General features: G+C 36.6%; 1 protein-coding gene across 1 annotated transcript in view; it reads right to left on the reverse strand.

Annotated features, from left to right (window-relative positions):
* KCNH8 (potassium voltage-gated channel subfamily H member 8) overlaps positions 1–21836 on the reverse strand; it is a gene marked incomplete at both ends in the record, with an annotated part of 371332 nt that overhangs the window by 172107 nt on the left and 177389 nt on the right. The window contains one exon of the mRNA XM_080715733.1: positions 743–866. Coding sequence (XP_080571859.1) covers positions 743–866 — 124 coding nt within the window. The remainder of the gene's footprint in view (positions 1–742; positions 867–21836) is intronic.

Consider the following 21836-nt stretch of genomic DNA (forward strand, 5'->3'; position numbering starts at 1 on the left):
GGCCTTTGACAGGGAAGGACCAGGTTTCAGCTTGTGATCCCCGCGCTTGGGAGGAGGAGACAGGAGGATCGTACAGGTTCGAAGCCAGCCGTGCTGGCGTAAGAGACCCTGTTTCAAAAATATAAAATAGGTCTGGGAGTGTAGCCCGGAGGTAGAAGGGCTTCCAGGAACCCCAGGACCACCAAAAAAAAAAAAAAAAAAAGTGCAACTTTTGACAAAGCTGTGAAGCGTAGGGCAGGCATGCAATCTCAAATCCAATGTTTCCGACTGGGTTTAGTATAAAACATAAATTTGTAAATGGAGTAATGACTCTGATTTGTCCGCAGTTCCCCTGAGTAAAATCATTAGGAGAAATTAGATAAAGTGCAAAAGAGATGAAACAAAAATTAATTTTGAGGTATTTTTAATCAATCTTGTATGAGCGTGGACCCCGACTTGCCGGTCAACTTGTTTTACAAAATGTTACTCCTTTGAGCAGCTCCCCGCGCCATATTGAAGAGAATTGCAATCATACTCCAATCTCTATGCAGTGATACCATTATGGCCGAGCACTTTGATTACAGGACTACCTCATGGCTGCTAATCTTTCCCACTGTGTTCTTTCTAGCCAAGCACAAGCTACAGTGAAAAAAAATTTTTTTAGGAAAACCAATACATGATTAATTGGAGCCTTTCTTTAGCGAATCAAACATTGCCTCCAGGGGAAACTCTCGCTTGTAGAGTGAACCCACATGCCACCTACATTATTTATTTTCAATTTGTTCTTTTCTCTCCTTTGCAGGTGTCCAGAGATGTGGTAAAGGACTGCGCGGCTTCGTCTCCGGGCTGAGTCGAAGTGGGTCCCCGCTCTCGATCGCGCTTTACCTCTATCTGGTGAGAAAATAAAACTCATTAAACACCAGAGACGATACCACTTCGCCCCCCCCCCACCCAAATTATTGTTGACAGTTCACTTTCTTTTTTTTTTTGCGATACTGGGGATGGAACCCAGGGGCATTCTACCTCCGAGCTACACCTCCAGCCCTATTTTTTAATTTTTAATTTTGAAGCAGGGTCTCATTGAGTTGCAGAGGACCTCACTAAGTAGCCGAGGCTGGCATCGAACCGCGATCCTCCTGTCTCAGCCTCCCGAGTGCTGGGATTACAAGCGTGCATCACCACGCCTGGATGACAGTACACATTCAATAGCACGAAATCTGTTCACGTTTCAGGATACCTACATTTATCTGCTGGCTCTGATAACATTTCACAAAATCGTCATTCATTATAATTCATATAGTGTCATCACTATATTAACTTCACTACTTTATGAAATTAAAGTAAAACAAAATCGAGAACAGAGGAACTTTCAAATGGTTCATAAAGGCACCACGGTGTCATTATTCTCTTCTCCCTGCTCTTCCACACTCGTAACCCTAATTCTACTCAATATATTTTTTTTAAATTTCTTTCCAGAAAATTTCTAATACATACATTATATGCACACATATAATTATTTTTGCAACAATGGAAGCTTATCAATTTTACTGTTTATTATAAACACTTAGGTCTACCCAGAATTTAAGAAAAAATCTATATAGGAAATAGAAAGTGTCTTGAGTTTATAGGTTGAGATATTCACTAAATAAATGATCAGCCGTGAGTATGCACATTTTAGATTTTCGCACTGATATTCCAAATTTTATTCCAGCAACTTACAATTGACAAGTGGATAGATACTTCTGCTTTGCCACACATCTGCCCAAATTACAAAGTATCACAAGCATCGTCTAGCATTTTTGTAGCTGAAAACCACTGTTTGTATTCACGATCTTAAAATCCACGAGTGCAGATGAGCACATCTTTAAATATTTATTGTTGATTTGCATTTATTTTTCTAACGTTAATTCCTATCATTTTGCCAATTTTAAAATTAAATTAAATCAATTCATTTTTAACTTATTTGTAATCGTTCTTTGTATACTAGTTGCCGCTTTCTTGTCAAACATGTTGCCAAAAATGTCACCGAATTTTGCTTAGCTTTATACTTTATTTATGTAGTCTAAAATTTTTATATTTTCACATTGTTAGACTTATCAATCTATTTGTAGTTCAGACATTATGTCCTGCAGAGTTAAAAATTTTCAGACAAAAATTTGTTTTTTAAAAAATCTACAAGCTGTGTGTGTGTGTGTGTGTGTGTGTGTGTGTGTGTGTGTGTGGTGGCGCACGCTTGTAATCTTAGTACTTGGGAGGCTGAAACATAAAGATCACAGGTTCGAGGCCAGCCTCAGCTACTTTAGTCGGCCCCTCTATGGATGTTTCTTCTTCTTTTTTATTTATTCGGTCCTGGGGATTGAAGATTGAACCCAGGGGCAGTCTGCCTCTGAGCTACACCCCCAGCCCTAATTTTTATTCTTTATTTTGAAACGGGGTCTCACTAAGTTATGGAGGGCCTACTGAGTGAGGTTTGCAAGGCTGGCCTCCAACCTGTAATCCTCCTGTCTCAGCCTTCCAAATATTGGGATTACAAGAGTGTACCCCCACGCCCAGCTTTGCAGGTTTCTTCTAATATCCTTACATCTTTACTTTTTAAATTTTGGCATTTAAATATTTAATGTAATTAAGCTCTATTTCAGTAAAATGAAATAGAACTGACTATTAATAATACAGTTTTAATATAATATATAATATAATATATTGGTATATTATTTTTAAATTTTTTATTGGTGCATTGTAGCCCTATATCTTAATGGGATACAAGATGGTGGAGACATACACGTGCACATCACCCATATATTATATTATATATATTATAGCAATGTTATTATCTTTTCAAAGTGCTATTGTCCAACAAAAGTACATAAAATAGTTATTTACAAAGAAGCATTTAGTTTTTATTTGATTGATTGGGTAACATACAATTCCAACCAGAATAAATTGTACCTATATTATGGTGAATTAAAAATATAAAAAATATAAAACTATAAAACTATAAAACTATAAAAAATATAAAAATATAAAACATCTAAGTTTCATCATCAAATCTCTCTAGTATTATGAGTTATCTCTGATTTCACTCATTCATAGCAATGACATGGTTGGGTTGTTAAGGTAGCAGCTCTTTCTGTGAGCCAGGCTCTGCTCTAGGTCTTCAGCATTAATGACTTCAATGAGTGCCCTTAATATCTGTGAGATAAGTCTTACTACCCTCCATTTATAGATGAGAAAATCGAAGGTCTAATGGCATGTGATATCTTCACACAGCTGGTAGGAAGTAGTACTAGATGTGAAGCCAGATTGGTCTAACATCCCCATTCCTTCCACAGCAGCATCAGGTCCCTTAATGACTTCAATCAGTGTTCAGGATTGCTGACTTACACTGAGTGTCATATAGACTAAGGGTTCTAATAGGCCCTGCCCATCTGAGGTTGGACTCCAAGTCTTTAAAGGACTTTAACACCCACTCCCCATTCACACACCACCCTGGGTTGTTTTAATGACTAACAAATAGGATGTTTTATTCACTGCAAAAGTCTAATATGATGGTATGGCTTTTAAATACTATTTACCTTTTGCTGCATAGCTTAAAAAGTTTTTAAAAATGCTATATTACTGTGGACTCTAAGAACTGAAAGCAGATTTAAAACACAGAAAACTAGTATTTAAAAGGACCAGTATTAGCCAGGTATGATGGCCCACACCTGTAATTCCAGTCTTAGGAGGCCGAGACAGGAGGATCACAGGTTGAAAGCCAGTCTCCACTACTTAGTGAGGCCTTGTTTCCAAATAAAAAATAGAAGAGGCCTACGGGTGTAACTCAGAGGGAAAATGCTCCTGGATTAATCCTCAGTACTGCAAAATAAATGTATAAAATATAAGAAGGAGAGTACCTTAAAAACAAACTCATAATGAAACAAAGCTTATTTCATTATATTGTTAAAAGTTCGAATCATGTCTTCATGTGTAATTTTAAATGTTCTGAAGTTGGAAAACAGCTGGAGTTTTAAGAGAATGTGTATAGGAATTTGGTAAGGCCAGCAAGATGCTTATGCAATGGCAGTTGGTTTGCAAATGCCAAGTGAAATTACAATGCTAACTACAAAACGGACCAGAGCAGACTTTTATGACAGTCAGTAAGTCAGTTCCATTCTCAGTGGAGAAATCTAATTAATAGCTGAGAGCTTCCAAATCAAACAACAGCAGTTTAATCATCTTAAAAAAAAGGGGTTCCTCAAAAGAAAATATCAAAGAAATTTGTCTTGGTCTTGGCTCCAAATGGGAAAAATATATATAGTTAGATATTTAATATATTTTATGTATACATATATTTTCCCCTTGGAAAACTGTAGTTACAATTGAACCCTCAAGACTAGGTTTGGAATCATTCTACTTCCAGGATCTAAAATGTCCCAATCATAGGCATGAATTTTAAAATGGTCCTGAGTTGTAACCTAACTAAAAACAAAAAAAAAGATTACAAGTAGAAGACAGAGCAACTCATTGTTTAAAAAGATATACACGCCGGGCGTGGTGAGCACACTTGTAATCCCCTCGCTTGGGAGGCGGAGACAGGAGGATCGCACAGGTTCGAAGCCAACCGAGCGTAAGAGACCCTATTTCAAAAATATAAAATAGGTCTAGGAGTGTAGCCCGAAGGTAGAAGGGCTTCCAGGAATCCCAGTACCACCAATAATAATAGTAATAATAATAATAATAATAATAATAATAATAATAATAATATTAATAAATTTAAAAAAGCTGCGCATGGTGGCACATGCTTGTAATCCCGCGCTTGGGAGGCAGAGACAGGATGATCGCGCAGGTTCGAAGCCAGCCGCACGCGCTGGCTTAGGAGACCCTGTTTCCAAATAAAAAAATGTAAAAATAGGTCTGGGAGTGTAGCCCGGAGGTAGAAGGGCTTCCAGGAACCCCAGTACCACCAAAATAATAATAATAATAATAATAAATAAATAAATAAATAAATAAATAAAAAGATAATACACAAAATATTCATCATAGCAATAACATACATGTAGTGTGTTTTTATACATAACTAGAAATGAGTTAAATATCCATAAACAAAAGAATGGTTAAATTGTGGTATAGTTAAGACATAGGTTATAATTTCATCAAATTTGACTTTCTTAAAAATAATATATTTAAAACAAAAGCAAAAAGTAAAACATTGTAACATTCAAAAAAACTCACATGTATGCAAAACTAAACTGTACTTTTTAGAGAAACATGCAATTGCTATAAATCCACAAGGATGTAACAATAACTCTGCAAAAGAGGTTGGAAAATACATTCTCTAACTCTGTCACTGTGCCTTACTCAATGGTATCAGCAAAATTCTACATTTTAAATTGGGTTTACGCCATGCGTGGTGGCGCACGCTTGTAATCCCTGCGCTTGGGAGGCTGAGACAGGAGGATCGCACAGGTTCAAAGCCAGCCTCAGCTACTTAGTTAGGCGCTCAACAACTTAGTGAGACCCTGTTTCCAAATAAAATATAAAAAAGGTCTGGGCGTATAGCACGGAGGTAGAAAGCCCCTGGGTTCCACCCCCAGTACCACCAAAAAAAAAAAAAAAATGGGTTTAGGGTATATGATGATATATAATAATATTTTATGATGTATATATATATTATATGTTAAATTTTTAGTGTAAAAATATTTTGCAATAAGAAAATACAAGAATAAAGTGATATTAATAAAATTCTTTGGAGTGGTATTGATCTGGGGCACCACTGCTTGAGATGAATGACTTGGGGTTAAGACTTGAAGAAATGAAAGTTTTTTAAGTAAGGGGAGGGGAACAGAGAGAAGGATATTTCTGATAGAGAAAATGAAAGGTGTGAAGATTTTGGGCAGGAAGAATCTCTGTATTTTTTAAAATCTGAAAAAGTCCCCAAAAGTTAGACTATAGAGACTGGGAGGAAGAGAGGTAAGGGGAAGACTAGAAGGTGGGCAGAAGCCAGCAGAGCACCCAGGCCTCTGCAGCCATGTTGACAATTTTGCTCCTGACTCTAAGTACAATGATGGAAGCATCAGTCAGGGAATAGTGTTAGCCGTTCTAACAAAAAGGCCCTAACAGAGATTCAGGAAGGGACTTGAATAAGGAAAGTAAGTCTCTCCTGTCTGGGGGATGCTAAAATTATGAACCATCATTGTTAACATGTTAAAATTATGAAACATAAAAATTTCATTTAATATAGTTACTCTCAAAAGGTAATGTACTGTACTTATAGATTTTTTTTATATCAACATTTATAGAGCAATCTCTAAGTGTTGGAGATGAACAGGTTGGTGGTAGCCCGGTGTTAGGGAGAACGGAGCATGGACCGTATGAGGGTCCAAGAGGGGGACTTTGTGGCAATGGAAGAGCTGTGCATCTCGGTTATGTTGGTGCTGACATAAATCTACACATGTGACCAGGTGGCACAGCACCACACATCTATTGTTCCAATGTCACTATCTTGGTTTTGATAGTTAGCATAATTATGTAAGTTGTAACCACTGGTAGAAGTGAGTGTAGGACACTCAGGCCTTTCTGTGCTTCTTTCTAGCTTCCTGAGACTCCTTACTTCACACACACACAAAATGGTAAAAAAAAAAACCATTATTTTCAGATTGTGTCCAGGTGTTAGTCGTTTTTTATTGATTTTGAGTAAAGTGTATTGAGGCCTTTTTAATTGCTTTCAACACTTGAAAAATCGAAGGGGCGTAAAAACCCAGAGCTGGTTGTTCATGTTTAGTGTTGCTGGTCCACGCGTGAGCTTGTGTGAATTTGAAAACGGAGCCCCCTTCCTCTGTGTTAAATAGATGTTACTCATCTATCATAACATTACACTTTACTCTCATGTGTCATAAAGTTTATCACAAAAAACACACATCCGTACACCCACAAGGCAAACGTGTGCGTCATAACTCTTGCCATCCATATATTTTATAAAAATGCACATGGCTTATTATTGTATGACAAGTATTTTAAAACAGAGCCTGGCTGATACCAGAAACGGAAATTATTTTTTTTTAACCAATGAACAAAGAAATCCTTCTCTATTATGTATTTCATATGGTATGAAACATTTGAATATCTAAGGATTATTGGGAGTCTGGCTAGGTATTTTGCTTATTAAAACTTATTGTAATTATTGCTGCTTTCACCCTTGATTTTAAAGTCTGTGTTGTTTTGTTATATGCAGTACTGGAGATTGAACTCACATGCTAGGTAAACTTTATGACACATGAGAGTAAAGCTCTACCACTGGGCTACACACGCAGCCTTTTTTTTTGTGTGTGTGGGTCTGGGAATGGAACCCAAAGGCATTTGAGCTCCGAGCTACACCCCCTGCCCTATTTTTTACTCTTTATTTTGAAACAGGGTCTCACTGAGTTGCGGAGGGCCTCGCTAAGTAGCTGAGGCTGTCCTCGAACCGCGATCCTCTGGTCTCAGCCTCCCAAATGCTGGAATTACAAGTGTCTGCCACCATGCCTGGCTAACACACTCAATCCTTTTAAAGTCTAAGGGCAATCCTCGAGTGCTGTGTTCATGACTAGATTTTGTATTTTTCAAGTTCCTATATGTTTTATATTGCTTCTCATGTAAATATTTTCAATATATTTATTTATATGCATTTTGAGGTAAATATTTTGAATATGTATATATGTATATGTGTGTATATGTTTTTGTGTGTATATATGTGTGTGGATGTGTGTATATGTGTGTGTAAAAAAATATATATATATATACACACACATACACACAGAGGAAAATATATTTATATACAGGCAAATGGACAAACCAAAACTGTGCAGCAGTTTGATTTCTGGCTGATACTGATCTTAAATATGTAAATGAGGGAGAATGATAAGAAGCTTCAAATGCCTTGGGCCTACTTTATGGGCTGGTGTAGGTTCCATCAGCTCTGTGGTGGATAGAAAGTCCTCTTCCTCCCTACTTTCTTGGTGGACCACAAGACTGAGTTTTTAATGCTGTTATCAGTTTTTTTTTGTCTTATTATATCTTTCCTTATTATCAAAAAATTAGAAAGAAAATATAGGCCATCACTAATTTAAACTGAAAATATTTGCATCATTCCCAAAAGTTAGAATTCTTATATTAATGTGTTATGGATTACATGTTTTATGATAACAGAATAAGGTATCTTTTGCTCCCTCCTCCCCAAACTATAATTTCTAAAGCAGAACATATAACTTTCAAGCTGCTGCCTGTGAACAGAAAAATGTGTTTTTGGTTTAAGATATTTTACGACCCAATCATTCCTTAATTCCTAACAATGTTTCAAAACACGACTCCTGCATTAATAGAGCATCTGATTAGTGTTTGAGCCTCACATCCTTTATATTGATTATAGAGCAGATGGTCCTATTAAGATCCTTACATCAATTGTCACACTTCACTGGAGGTTTATTGAATCTACTAACATATACTGAAATTTACACATTTACTCAGAGCAAATCCAGATTAAACAAAAATACGTTTTCTCTTTCAGTGTTATGAATCTGGCTTTTGAGGAAAGTTAGAGAAAACCAACAGTATAAATGGAGAATCATCAATCTAAAATATTCTGATATCAGAACATTCTTTTGAGGTAGACATTCCTCATGCCCATGTGTTCCTGTTCCTGAACCAACCACTGCACTTGGGTCCACACGATCCGTCTCGTCCCTACCAAATTGATTATCTTGGAATATCAGAACTATCACCTGGAAATCTGAAACCCCATGTCAGCTGTGGAACTGTTTAAAAAAATCAAAACCTGGAACCTATTTATGTAATTTTTTTATACTATAGGAAGTTACAAATTTATGTAAAAGATGAGAGAATGTCTCACTGAAATGATAAGTTGTATGTACGTACATATGTATCTATCGACTAATTGATCCATCTATCAATCTGTTGGTCTGGGGAACCCTGACTGATGCATCCATACCCAGCTTCAACAATTATGAATATAGGAATAGTCTTATTTATTTCCACTCACTTCATTTCTCTAGGTTCTTTTGAAGCAAATCCAATGTATCATTATCTATTTTCATCTATCTACCTCTCTATCTTTTTCTGCGTATGTACACACATATATATGATATTTTAAAAACACAATCTCTGTCACATGAAAATATAATTGTAATATTATCAGACATCCAGTCATTGAGAAGCTATGGTTTTTAAATTGGGACCCTTAAATTTTTCAGGGGTAGAAGAGACCTCATGAGGGTGGGAACGTGTGTAGGAGACAGAAAAAGAGTCTCCAGCTGATGCCCCATTCAAGAGCAGTGTCACTCTTCATCTATTTTACAAAATGGGATCCCGAACAAAATTGTATTCAATGAAAGAGTTCTGTCATGGAAAGAAAATGGAAATTACCAAATAGGTAATCTTAAGTAAAATGGAAAAAGTAGCACTGGTTCTATTCATAGCAAACTTTTAAAAAGAAAAAAAAATAGGTCCATGTAGCAAAGAAGTGTATTGGATAATGCAAAAGGAATTTCAGTCTTATGGAAGTTTGGGTCTGGAGGACAGATTCTCGTAGTGTATAGAAATCATGCTACTGATGACTTAATGGAGAGAGATAGAGAGAAATCATGCTACTGATGACTTAATGGAGAGAGAGAGAGAGAGAGAGAGAGAGAGAGAGAGAGAGAGAGAGAGAGAGAGAGAAAGAGAGAGGAGTTACCACTGGGTGTGTACAGTATATTAGTCAGTTTCATTACCCATGTAGTTGATTTATTAACTTCAATTGATCTGTGAGAGGAATTTGTGTAACTGATGATCAGGGGAATTTTGGAAAGAGTCTTTGTGCAAGAATTAGATAAAAAGGAGAAGGCTTTAGAATTCGATGTCAAGGCTTGAGCTTTCTTTTGAATAGAAGACCTCTTACCAAGTTAGGAGAAATTAGGAAAATGCTAGAGGATTATTATGAGAGCTGGTCTTGTTTCCTTGAAGTAAAGCAGAGTGCCTAAAATAACTTTTGAAAAGTGAGAGGCCCAGGCAGAAAAACAGCAGGAAAAAAAGTGAAGAGATTAAGATAATCTAATGCTAAGAATTCAGAAATTATTAAAGTATTACCAACCATAATAGACTGTAGGTATGAAGATCAAGGTTAGCTTAAATAGCTATGCAAAGCAGTGAAATTCTTTTATACAACTTAAAAACTGTCTCTAATTACAAAATGACTTAAAATTATTCACTTTTATATTTGTTAGAGTAAATTTATATTTATCCACTTTTATTTATTTATATATTTTATTGGTGCTGGGAACTGAACCCAGAGGGATTCTAACTGTGAGATATTCTCCAGTCCCATGTTATTTTTTGTTTTGAAACAGGGTCTCTCTATGATGTTGAGGCTGGATTTGAACCTGTCCTCTTACTGTCTCAGCCTCCCAAGTACTAAGATTACAGGCATCTGCCGCTATGCTTGGCCTATATTTATCCTCTTTTAAATTTTATTAATTGTGACAACTCCATAATGGATGCATTGATATCAGCGTCATATTCCCTTCCTACTGTTTTGTTTGGTTTAAAATTTTTCATAATAAAAAATTTGAATCAAACTAGAAGACATCAAAGCTTGTCTCTGTAAACCAATACAGGGACAAAACCACCCACCATTTGAATTTTTTTTTTTTTTTGTGGTACTGGGGTTCCTGGAAGCCCTTCTACCTCCGGGCTATACTCCCAGACCTATTTTATATTTTTGAAACAGGGTCTCTTATGCCAGGGCGGCTGGCTTCGAACCTGCGCGATCCTCCTGTCTCTGCCTCCCAAGCGCGGGGATTACAAGCGTGCGCTACCACGCCCGGCTCACCATTTGAATTTTGAAATGCCTTCTTCTGAATCTGAAAATCGAAGTATGTAAATTTTAAAATCAGAAAAAATACCCAAAAGCTAACACAGAAGAAGAGACAAACAGAACACTTACATTTTTTTTTAATTGATGCTTCTTACTAACTCTGGTGAAAACAAATTATCTGAAAATATCATAGGAATGAAGATGTTTTGAATAGTGATTCTCTGAATTCCTTGAATTCAGAAGTATTTTCAGTGAAAAATTTAAATAACTAGACCTAAGGTTAAGGCAATTAATCTATATTTTCATGATCATTAAAAATTTACTGCAAGTTATATGTATAGACATAAACAGGAGATTAATCAAATCCAAGAAATGTCACAATAGTTGCCCACACCAGTGTTAACTTGTTCTGAATGCCATAGAACCAAGCATTTTTATTGTTTATAAAACATGTTCAGTTGAGTGTTGTCAGTTAAGTAGAAAACACCTGGTAAGAGGAGAATATATGTCAATGAGAAGCACCTCAGATACCAAACAGCAAGCACACCTATCGTTAGAGTCATATAATGTATGACGTATAGTTGGATGGAAATGGGAGGGTTTTTTGTGTTTTTTTGTTTGTTTGTTTGGTTTAGTACTGGGGCTTGAACCCAGGGCCATAGAGCTACACCCTAAACCCTTTTTAGTTTTTATTTTGAGACGTGGTCTTGCTAGGTTGTGGAGATTCTTGCTACTTGATAAGGTTGTCCTTGAACCCATGATCCTCCAGTCTCAGCCTTCCAACTACTGGGGTTACTGGCATGCACTACCATGCCCTGTTCAAATTAGAGTTCTGAGGTTGAGTTTTCCAGACACAGTAAGACTTAGATGTCCTTAAATCAAAGACAACTTTTTAATGATGCTTAAAAGCTCAAATCTTTGGGTTTCAATCAGAAATTTAGACAATTACAACTCGGGACCTACTCATATTTTTATGAGACAGTTTGCATTACCGACTGCTGTTTCAATATTTTTTTTATAGACCTTTAGTCTCTGTTTTCTGCCTTGGCAAATGCATTGTCAAATTAAATTAGTCACATTTTTTTTTGAAGAAAAAAAGTTATCCAACCTGGCAGGAGGATCACAGGTTCATGGTCAGCCTCAGCTTGTTTAGTGAGGCCCTCTGCAACTTAGTGAAACCCTGTTTCAAAATAAAAAATAAAAAAAACAGGACTGGGGGTGTAGCTTGGAAGTAGAATACCCTTGGGTTCAATCCTTAGTAACCCCCCCAAAAAATTATCCATTATTGGCTAAAGAGAACCTGGAAGATCCAGTATAAGGAAAGAGATATGAAATTCTTTATCAGAAATTTAGTTTATGCAGGTGAAATATGTATAAAAATAATATATAAAATGTATGACATATATTAAGTACTAAAAATAATTATTATATTATCAAATAATCTGATATTACATCAGATTATCATATTCATTGTGAATATGGACCTCCCAAAGTAAAACCATTCAGATTTGAATTAGACTTGGTTTTGTCATGACAGAAGACCCACTTCAGAATCTAAACTCTTCTAAAAGTCAGTATGTCTATAATACACCACTAAATGTATAACAATAAATAAATAAAAGTCAACATGTTACTATTATTGTTATCAACATCAGAAAACCGGACGATAAGAAAAGTTTCAGGCAAAATTTTCCTATAGTATTAGAAAATAATGCAAAAGTATCAATATCATTTTTATGCAGTACTGGGTGTGGAACCCAGGGGAATTCTACCTTTGAGCTACACCCACACCCTATATTTCTATTCTTTATTTTGAAACAGGGTCTCACTGAGTTGCAAAAAGCCTCACTAAGTAGCTGAGGCTGTCCTCAAACCGTGATCCTCCTGTCTTATCCTCCCAAATGCTGGGATTACAAGCATGCACCACCATGCCCGGCTTTTAATACCTTTTAAGAGTCATACCACTTTATAAATAATAGTGAATTGATTATTGTTACCATCAATTGGATATTTCTGTCCTTCAGGAAGATTGATAGGTACTGAAATTTTGAACTTTACCTCTTCAATAATGAATATGATATCTTAAAGAATAGAGAAATATCTGATGCAATTTGGGCATTGCAATATTGTTTAAAAAAATCTAGGCACATCACACTATACAATTTGCCTTTGCTTACAGGTACTCCTCTATAGCTGAACAAGTTATGAAGAAAAAGCATAGTTTTTATCTGGTAAACCTTGCATAAGAAATTCACTTCACGACTCTTCTAAGTTTGTACTAGATAATACCAACACAAAGCCTCAAATCATTCTATTAGTAGTTAAGATTAAAAGGGATTTTTTTGCCTTCCCTGTTTCCTGTTTTAACCTCTAAATATTATTCAGAATCTTAAGTTTGTAGTATACCAGAAAGGCAGTAATCTCAGGACAATTGCGAGGTTCTCAAAATTAAATTAACTTTAATTCAAGTTAAATGTCAAAATAAATGGCTCTCACAACAGTTTTAGAGAAGGTATTGGAATTCATTAAGTCTTCTTAGAGCTCAATTCAGACACGAGAAAGATGCTGTGAGACTCCAGGCTGCTGTGAGCAAGGTTTGACTTTGTGAGGGTTGTACCTGGATGGAAAGATGGGCATGACTGAGATACAGTGACACACAGGAGCCCTGTAGGGGAATCCCCATAGAGCACCAAGGAGAAGCTTGCAGAGAAGAATAAACCACCGCCAACAAAATCCATGGAGAAACTGACCTCCAGTCTGAATCTAGAAGATATACTTTTGGCAAAACTAAGGGAAAAAAAGAGTATCTTACCCTGAGGGAGCCTGAAGTCAAATACATTGCCATATTTTGTGGTTTGGAAAAATATTCAATGCATTATGAGTAATGAACAAAGTGTGCAATGGGTGTTAAAAGAATGAAGTTGATAATAAAATTTTGGATAGATTTGTTACACATATTGCATAATATTCTAAAGAATTTAATCTTAAGTACTTTTTTTTTAATGTCAGTACTGGGGATTGAACCCAAGGGTGTCATACCTCCAGCTACACCCCCACTCTATTTTATTTTGCAGTAGAGTCCCCCTAAATTGCTGAGGCTGTCATCAAACCTGTGACCCTCTCTCAAGGGTTGGGATTACAGATGTGCATCACCACACCTGGTTTAATCTTAACTCATAATAGAAATATTGGGTAATCTAGAAGGAGAAGACCAGCCCTGACTTTGGCTTTTGGCTTTTGATTGACGTGCTTGCTGAAAGAGAATTTTAGAAGCAAAAAGACTAAACAACAGGTCTTTAACTATAAAAGCTTTAACAGCTCGATGGAAACTGTCCTCTAGTTATTTAGTCTCCTAGGACACAGATCTGACAGTTTATAATCAAGGGCATAAATAGAGAAATTATCTAGCCAGCACATTAAAAGGGAAAAATATCATCTGCATATTCTAACTGTAGCAAGCAGTATAATATAATAGAAACAAAATTCTCTTTGCTTTTATTTGAATGCTTAGTCACATATTGGTTAGGAGTTTCTTTTATGGAAATTATAATCACAGAAAATAATGTTTGAATCAAGAAATATAATGTGTTTTCTTCAATTTTGTCTTTTCAAAAATGGCAATCACTCCATTGTCCCTAATCATTTACGTTGCATTCTATTTCTATTTTTTTCTACAGAATTTATCAAGACATTGAGTAATGTTGTCTCTGGAATGTTTCATAGATGATGTGGCCCTAAAAGCAAATTTTTAATTCCTCTTTTGTTCTTTTGGAGAGTTCATTTTAGCATTCTGTTATTCAGAAGCTGCCAACAGTTTAGTTCTACATGCAGTGTATGAAATTTGGAGTGGATGGAAGTATATACAGATCAGAAACTCCTCAAAATATCATAGAGCATAAAACCAATGATAGGATGATGATCCTGGAATGGGTAGAACAAAGCATTAGGAAAGTGTGGATGGCAGTGAAGTAGTATCACTTTAGTCTCTTCACTTCAAACTCTTGAGAATACATCACACATATAGACCACCTCTATTAAAATATTTACAGGCCCTGAAAGGTAATAGTTAGCTGCCTGGCAGGGATTAATTGACAATCAATAGGAGTGCATCATTTAATAGACTAAAACAGAAAACAGAATTAGAAACGTATCAGAGAGACGTCATGATTTCCAGAGCTTTGGCTCAGGACATGCCATCACCTCCACTGTTGACTTCACTCAGAATCACAATGAGTTATGACAATCACAATCACTTATGACTGACTTATAACTACCTAATTTATGCAAATACCATCCTACATAACATTTAATATTTTTCTCTATTCTCTTAGTGATACTCTGAGGTGGATCGGTCCATTCATATACTTACACTGAAGATTAGTAGATTTAAATAACATGCCCAAATCCTTATAGTTTTCAAGAGTAACAGCATCTAGTTCTGCCCAATTCCATAGTTTTTGCCCTTTGTTTTGTGTTAGTCAGTTCTCCACTGCTGTGACAAAAATACCTGATGACAAGAACTTAGAGGAGGACTAGTTTATTTTAGCTTATTGTTCCAGAGATTTCAGTCTATTGTTGGCTGGCTCCAAGGAAGAAACATGGTGGCCGGGTATGGCACAGAAAAGCTGCCCGGCTCCTGGCAGCTGGGAAGGAAAGAAAAAGAGAAGGGGGTAGTGATAGATGGAGTCCTCGAGGCCATGTCCCTAGATACCCACTTTCTTCAGCCTCTGAACCTTGCTGCATTAGGACCAGGCTTTCAACCCATGAGCTTTTGGGGAACATTCGAGATCTAAGCCGTAACAGTTACCATCATACAGTTCCTCCTGACTCATATGCCCCTCCCATTTTTTGAGGACCGCCAACTTAAAAGATTGGTAATTAATTATGAAAAAGAAATAAAGTTTTATAGGAAACTTGTCCAATGTTTTGGAATACATTAAAACATACTTAAGATGAAAAAATAAATTTATAAAAATTCTCATGTAAAAATGACTTAAAAATAAAACTTCAAATTTCTTTAAACAGCTTGTGGCAGTCATGATTTTGTTACAACAATGGTACATCCTGGAATGATACAATATTTTTCTCCCTAGTAATCCTTAATGTCCTACATTAATGCTCCTTAACGCTTGTTGGTTCTGAGCTCTTCTTGGGTTTATAGAAGCCAAAGTAAGAAATCTTGGCCATACTCTGATGCAGTGATGAAAGAAGATAGAACATCTGTGAGGAAATCTGGCCAGGAAGTAGGAGCCAGGGAAGAAAGTATAGGAATGAGAGAAGAAGAGGGAAGAACTGAAGCTGTTGAAAACATACCAACTCCTTTCCTATAAAATCAACAAATAGTTTCATCCCATTTTGATATACCTACTTATTTTGTGCAAGACACTGAGCTAGAGAGGCAGTGCTAAGTCAATCATATATATATTATTATATAATATATATATATATATATATATATATATATATATATATATATATATATATGTGGTACTAGGGTTCCTGGAAGTCCTTCTACCTCCAGGCTACACTCCCAAACCTATTTTTATATTTTTATTTGGAAAGAGGGTCTCTTAAGCCAGGGAGGCTGGCTTTGAACCTGCGTGATCCTCCTGTCTCTGCCTCCCAAGCGCGGGGATTACAAGCGTGCGCCACCATGCCCGGCCAATCATATTTTTTGATGTTAAGAAAATGTAAATAATCTAATTTATCCAGACAAAAGTTGTCATGGGAGATATGAAGGTGTCTCACATCATTTGTGGGTTGCCAAGAGAATGTCCAATTCATTTTCCATTCTGAGTTGTAACTCCACCACTGCTACACTGCATACGATTTCTACCGGAAGAAAACAGAGTCAATAATACAGTCTTTATTACAACCTTAGATTGTTATTGACTGGGGAACACATAGAGAGAGCCCTTGGTGGGAAATTGCTTCATTTCTAAGTGATGAGTTTCCTTAGAAAATATGTAATAATGTACCACTGAAAAATATTGAATACAATAAATCAACTCACTTCAGTATCAAAGTTCAACTGTTAGACTATCTTATCTTATTAATATGATTCCATTTCTATTCCTGAAAGCTATATACTTCAGAATGATGACTTGGTTTATGCATACCAGTACTTCTTAATCAGGAGCATTTTGCCTCCCAGAGTATTTGACAATGTCTGGAGACAGTCTGGTTTTTTGAAACTGACATGTGGGTGCTGTTGAAATGTAGTGTGTAGAGACCAGGGATGTTGCTGTATATTCTGAAATCTACTCTTAAAAAATAATTATCTGTCTCAAAATGTCAGTAGTGCCCATGTTGAGAAAATCTTCTTTCTATCATTTTTATGTGAGTTAAAAATAATCCTAAAGTGATGTCATTTGCAGTAAAATTGATGGACCTGGAGAACATCACGTTAAATGAAATTAGCTAGTCACAGAAAGTGGAGTATCATATGTGTTCTCTAATCTGTGGAAGCTAGGGATATATATATATATATATATATATATATATATATATATATATATATGCTATAAAAAGGACTTTAGATAAAGGAGAAGTCCCAGTTGGATGATAGTAGAGGGGGCTGAGGATAGGGTGATGGGAGAGAGGAGAATTAATGAAGGAAACAATTCCATTGATGTTATGTATGTATATGAAATTATGAATGCTAGTCTCTATATCATGTATGGGGAAGGTGAGGGGGTAGAGAGAGATCCTGGGGTAAGTTCACCAAATGTTGTTCGCATGCAAGTCCCCATCACTCAGACCTTTATTATAATGTGAGATTACAATGTATAAAAAAGAATATATAAACCGGATGTGGTGGCTCACGCTTGTAATCCCAGCATCTGGGAAGCTGAGACAGGAGGATTGCGGTTTGCAGACAGCCTCAGCTACTACTTAGTGAGGCCCTTTACGACTCAGTGAAACCCTGTTTCAAAATAAAGAATAAAAAATAGGGCTGGGGATGTAGCTCGGAGGTAAGATGCCCCTGCGTTTTATGCCCAGTATGGAAAAAAAAAAAAAAAAAAAGGATAGAGACAAAAACTCTTTCTATATAATTCAACCCCCCCCCAAAAAACCCCCAAAAGATAATCTAATCAATCAAACCCAAAAGATAAACTATGCCTAAAGAAATGTTTTAGGTTTGCTACTTTTTTCCAAAATAAGGACATGCAAGTTATACAGAAGTCAAATGACTTGAAATCAATAAATGACTTAATTCCTTTTGAAATATTTGGGTCATGCATTAGTGATTTGTGTAACATAAGTATTCATTTGGGGTGTTTTAATTGATCTGTGTTTTCCAATCATGTCCATTAAGTCATCAGAGTGACCCAAATCTCAAACTCGGAAATTTTCTTCTCAAGTAATTCTCGCATACATGGTGGCAAATTGTAAAATATTCTTTATTTTGTAATGTATGTATGTATTTGGGGAAAAGTGTTTGGGATAGAACCCAGGGACTTGCTCAAGTTAATCTTGCCTTCTACCACTGAACCACAACCCCAGTCATGAGCTTTTGCCTTAAAAGAAAAATGATAGTGCCTTACTCACTTCAATACAAATCGTGAATCTGCAATAACCTCAGCGAAATGTAGAGTAAAATGCCCTCAGAAAGTGATGAGCTGTATGTTTTCTCCCATATGTGGAAGCTAGAGAGAAATTGCCTAAGAAGAGAGATTTTAGATAAAGCAGGAGACACAGCTGAAATGATGGAAGGTGCTCAGAAGGAGGAGACTTGATGAAGGAAACTGATTCTAATAATAAACAGTTCCAATAATGCTAAGAACATAGAAGAAAATTTCAATCACATCTCAATAACATGAATGGGAAGCGGAGGAAGCAGGGAGGGACCCAGAGGGAAGCACACCAAGAATTGTGTATGTGTATGTACCTAGCACTCCAAACCTCATCATGACATATAATTACAATGAAATGAAAAAATTATATTTAAAAAAATGTCCTGGTTTTTCAACTTCGATTCTTTATTTTCAAATTAAAATCATAAAATAGCCATTTAGGTCAAGGGGACACATTTTAAGTACGCAAAAGAACTACTTTGAGGCATACTGAAATGTTGTTGATAAGCTATCGAGGCAGCCTATTAGTGCCTGTTAATGGACTAAAAACACATATTATTGTGATTGGGATCTTAGATATCCCCCCAAAGCTCAGGGGTTGAAGTTTGGTCCCCGGAAGATGGTACTATCTTAAATCAGGAGGGGGTGGAAACTTTGGGAGGCAGGACCTAGAGAAGGGAGTCAGTCATTGAGGGCGCACCCTAGAAGGGGATATTGAGACTCTGGTCTCTCCTCCTTTATCTTTCCTGGACACCATAAGGGCAGTAACTTTGCTACATCGTGATGTTCTTCCATGAGGCCATCCCAAAGTGATGGAACGAAGTGTTTATGAACCGAAACCTCTGAAACCAGGAGCCAAAAATGAATCTTTCCTCCTTTTAAGTTGTTTATCTCAGGTGTTTTGTTATAGAAACAGAAAGCTAACTAACATACATCTTTTGTTTTTAGTCACCAAAATAGATACCCAAAGGATTTCTGTAGATTAACAATTTCTTTCTTTCTTTCTTTCTTTCTTTCTTTCTTTCTTTCTTTCTTTCTTTCTTTCTTTCTTTCTTTCTTTCTTTCTTTTTTGGTGGTACTGGGGATGGAACCCTTCTTCCTCTGCTCTACACTCCCAGACCTATTTTTTAATTTTTTTTATATATTTTATTCGCAAACAGGGTCACTTAAGCCAGCAAGGCTGGCTTTGAACCTGCGCGATACCTCCTGTCTCTCTGCCTCCCAAGTGCAGGGATTACAAGCGTGTGCCACCATGCCCGGCCAACATTTTCTTATTACATCTGTAATTTATTTTGTGTTAGGTACCGTGAAGTACCTAGGAACCCTTGGATTATATTAAGTAAATGCTCTCCAATACATCTTCAGTTTTTTAAAAGAAATGTTTGAATAGGAAAGAAGCTGAGCAGGGTTTGTAGAGCTATTACAGAGAGCACAGGCAAACATTCATGTCTCATTATCTCAGTTGTAGCCCCCAGTTTCCCAGGCTCCTAATTCTTTTCATTTTGACTCTGGGGTATGCTTTGGACTCACTGTATAGAGCCAAAACTTCTTTATCATACCTCTTAAATCAGAAATTGAACGATCTTTCTTTGTACCATTTATAATATCAATAGCTCACTCCTTAAATTTGACTCTGAATAACCTTGTGCGATTTCTATTATAATTCTAGAACATGGTCACTTCCTGAACTATAATGAAGAAGATCCTTCCTTCCCTGTCTTCACTCCAGAAATACAGCCCTATGGATATAAATCTTAACCTGGTCTATACGTATGGGCAACAGAAGTTCCTATGACCTGAGAGTCAAAGAAGAACAAGAGATATGAAGCATATAAAAACAGAACTGAAAATGACGACGAAAAATAACAACCCTGTCAATGAAACATTCCAAAGTATTATGTCTAGTAATCAGAAAAGCTGTAATGGCCAGGCAGGTATCCAGAATTCTAACTCTGGCTATTTCCAGCAAAGAATGGTCTATGGTTGGGAGGGGTTTGAAGGAGAAGTCACTTGTTAATTATTGAGATTAGCAATATGTAAACATTGGTCCCCAACCAGCACCTTTCTTTGTTTGCAATACTGGGGATGGAACCCAGGGACATTCTACCTACAAGCCACACTCTGGCCATATTTTTTATTCTTATTTTGAAACAAGGTCTCACCAAGTTGCCAAGGACCTCACTAATAGCTGAGGCTGGCTTCAAACCGCAATCCTCCCATTTCAGCCTCCCAAATGCTGGGATTATAAACATGTACCACCATGCTTGGCTTCAGTCACCTGTTTTTGCAAGTAAAGTTTTACTGGAACCAAACTATATCTGTTTGTTTATATATTGCCTATGGAGGCTTTCCTACTATTGTGAGTGAATTAAGTATCTGTAATAGACGTTGGGCATGGTGATACATGCCAGTAATCCCAGTAGTTGAGAGGCTGAGGCAGGAGGATCACAGGTTTGAGTGAGGCAGCCTCAGCAACTGAGTGAGACCTTATTAAAAATTTAAAAATAGGGTTCTGAGTGGAGCTCAGAGGTAGAATACTCTGGAGTTCAATCCCCAGTACCTTAAAAGACAAAAAAAAAAAAAAAAAAAGAAAAGAAAAAAGATATCTGTAATAGAGAATGCATGGCAGGCAAAGCCTAAAATAATTACTATCAAAAAATTTTTTTTACATAAAAAGTGCCAATCTGTAATCTAGATTCTGGAACAAATAATAAAGAAAATCTGAATTGATCATTTTTCCCCAAAATGTATTCTTAGTTGGGAACTAATTTTCTAAAGGAGAAAGTATAATGACCCAGCTTTATCAAAACTTTTAGAAATTAAACTTCTTATAATTGATCCTAGGTTTATGTGAGTAGGTGGCTTAAAGGGGAAAAGAAAGCACATCAGCAAGTACATTTGAAGTTCAAATATCTCCCGATTCTATTCATTTCACCATTATGTAACATCAAACACTCCATAAAATGTAGGGTGGATGAGAATCGAACCATTTAAGGCCTGGCATTGAAATGCAAATTCCCATTAAATTCAGCAGGAATACTCAAGTCTATTTTTGTCTTTCTCCTTCTTGAATAGGACCATATGTTAACTAGGGACCCTTAGAGACTCCCTTGGACCATGGACAACTTGATGCAGACAAGTGTTTCTTCAGTTCTTCACAGAGCTATGTGCTAAGCGTTTCCTATTGACGCTGCGGAAGCCTCAGCAACACAGGCTGGACACTTCATTTCAAGAACACAGGGTACCACAGGAGTTGGTCTGGCTGGTCACACTGCACGTGGCCAGCACACTCAGCGTGCTCTGGCTTCAGTGACCTCCATGGAAGATTTGAAGAGTGGGGCTTTTGGTTCACCATCTGCAACTCTGCAACCCAATATACTATAAGCTTTCTTGTCCTACAGTGTGTTATGGAGCTGCACATCCTTATGATGAAACGAACCATAGAAATTGTCTAG

The sequence above is a fragment of the Muscardinus avellanarius genome (assembly GCF_963383645.1).
Source record: "Muscardinus avellanarius genome assembly, chromosome: 18".
NCBI lineage: Eukaryota > Metazoa > Chordata > Mammalia > Rodentia > Gliridae > Muscardinus > Muscardinus avellanarius.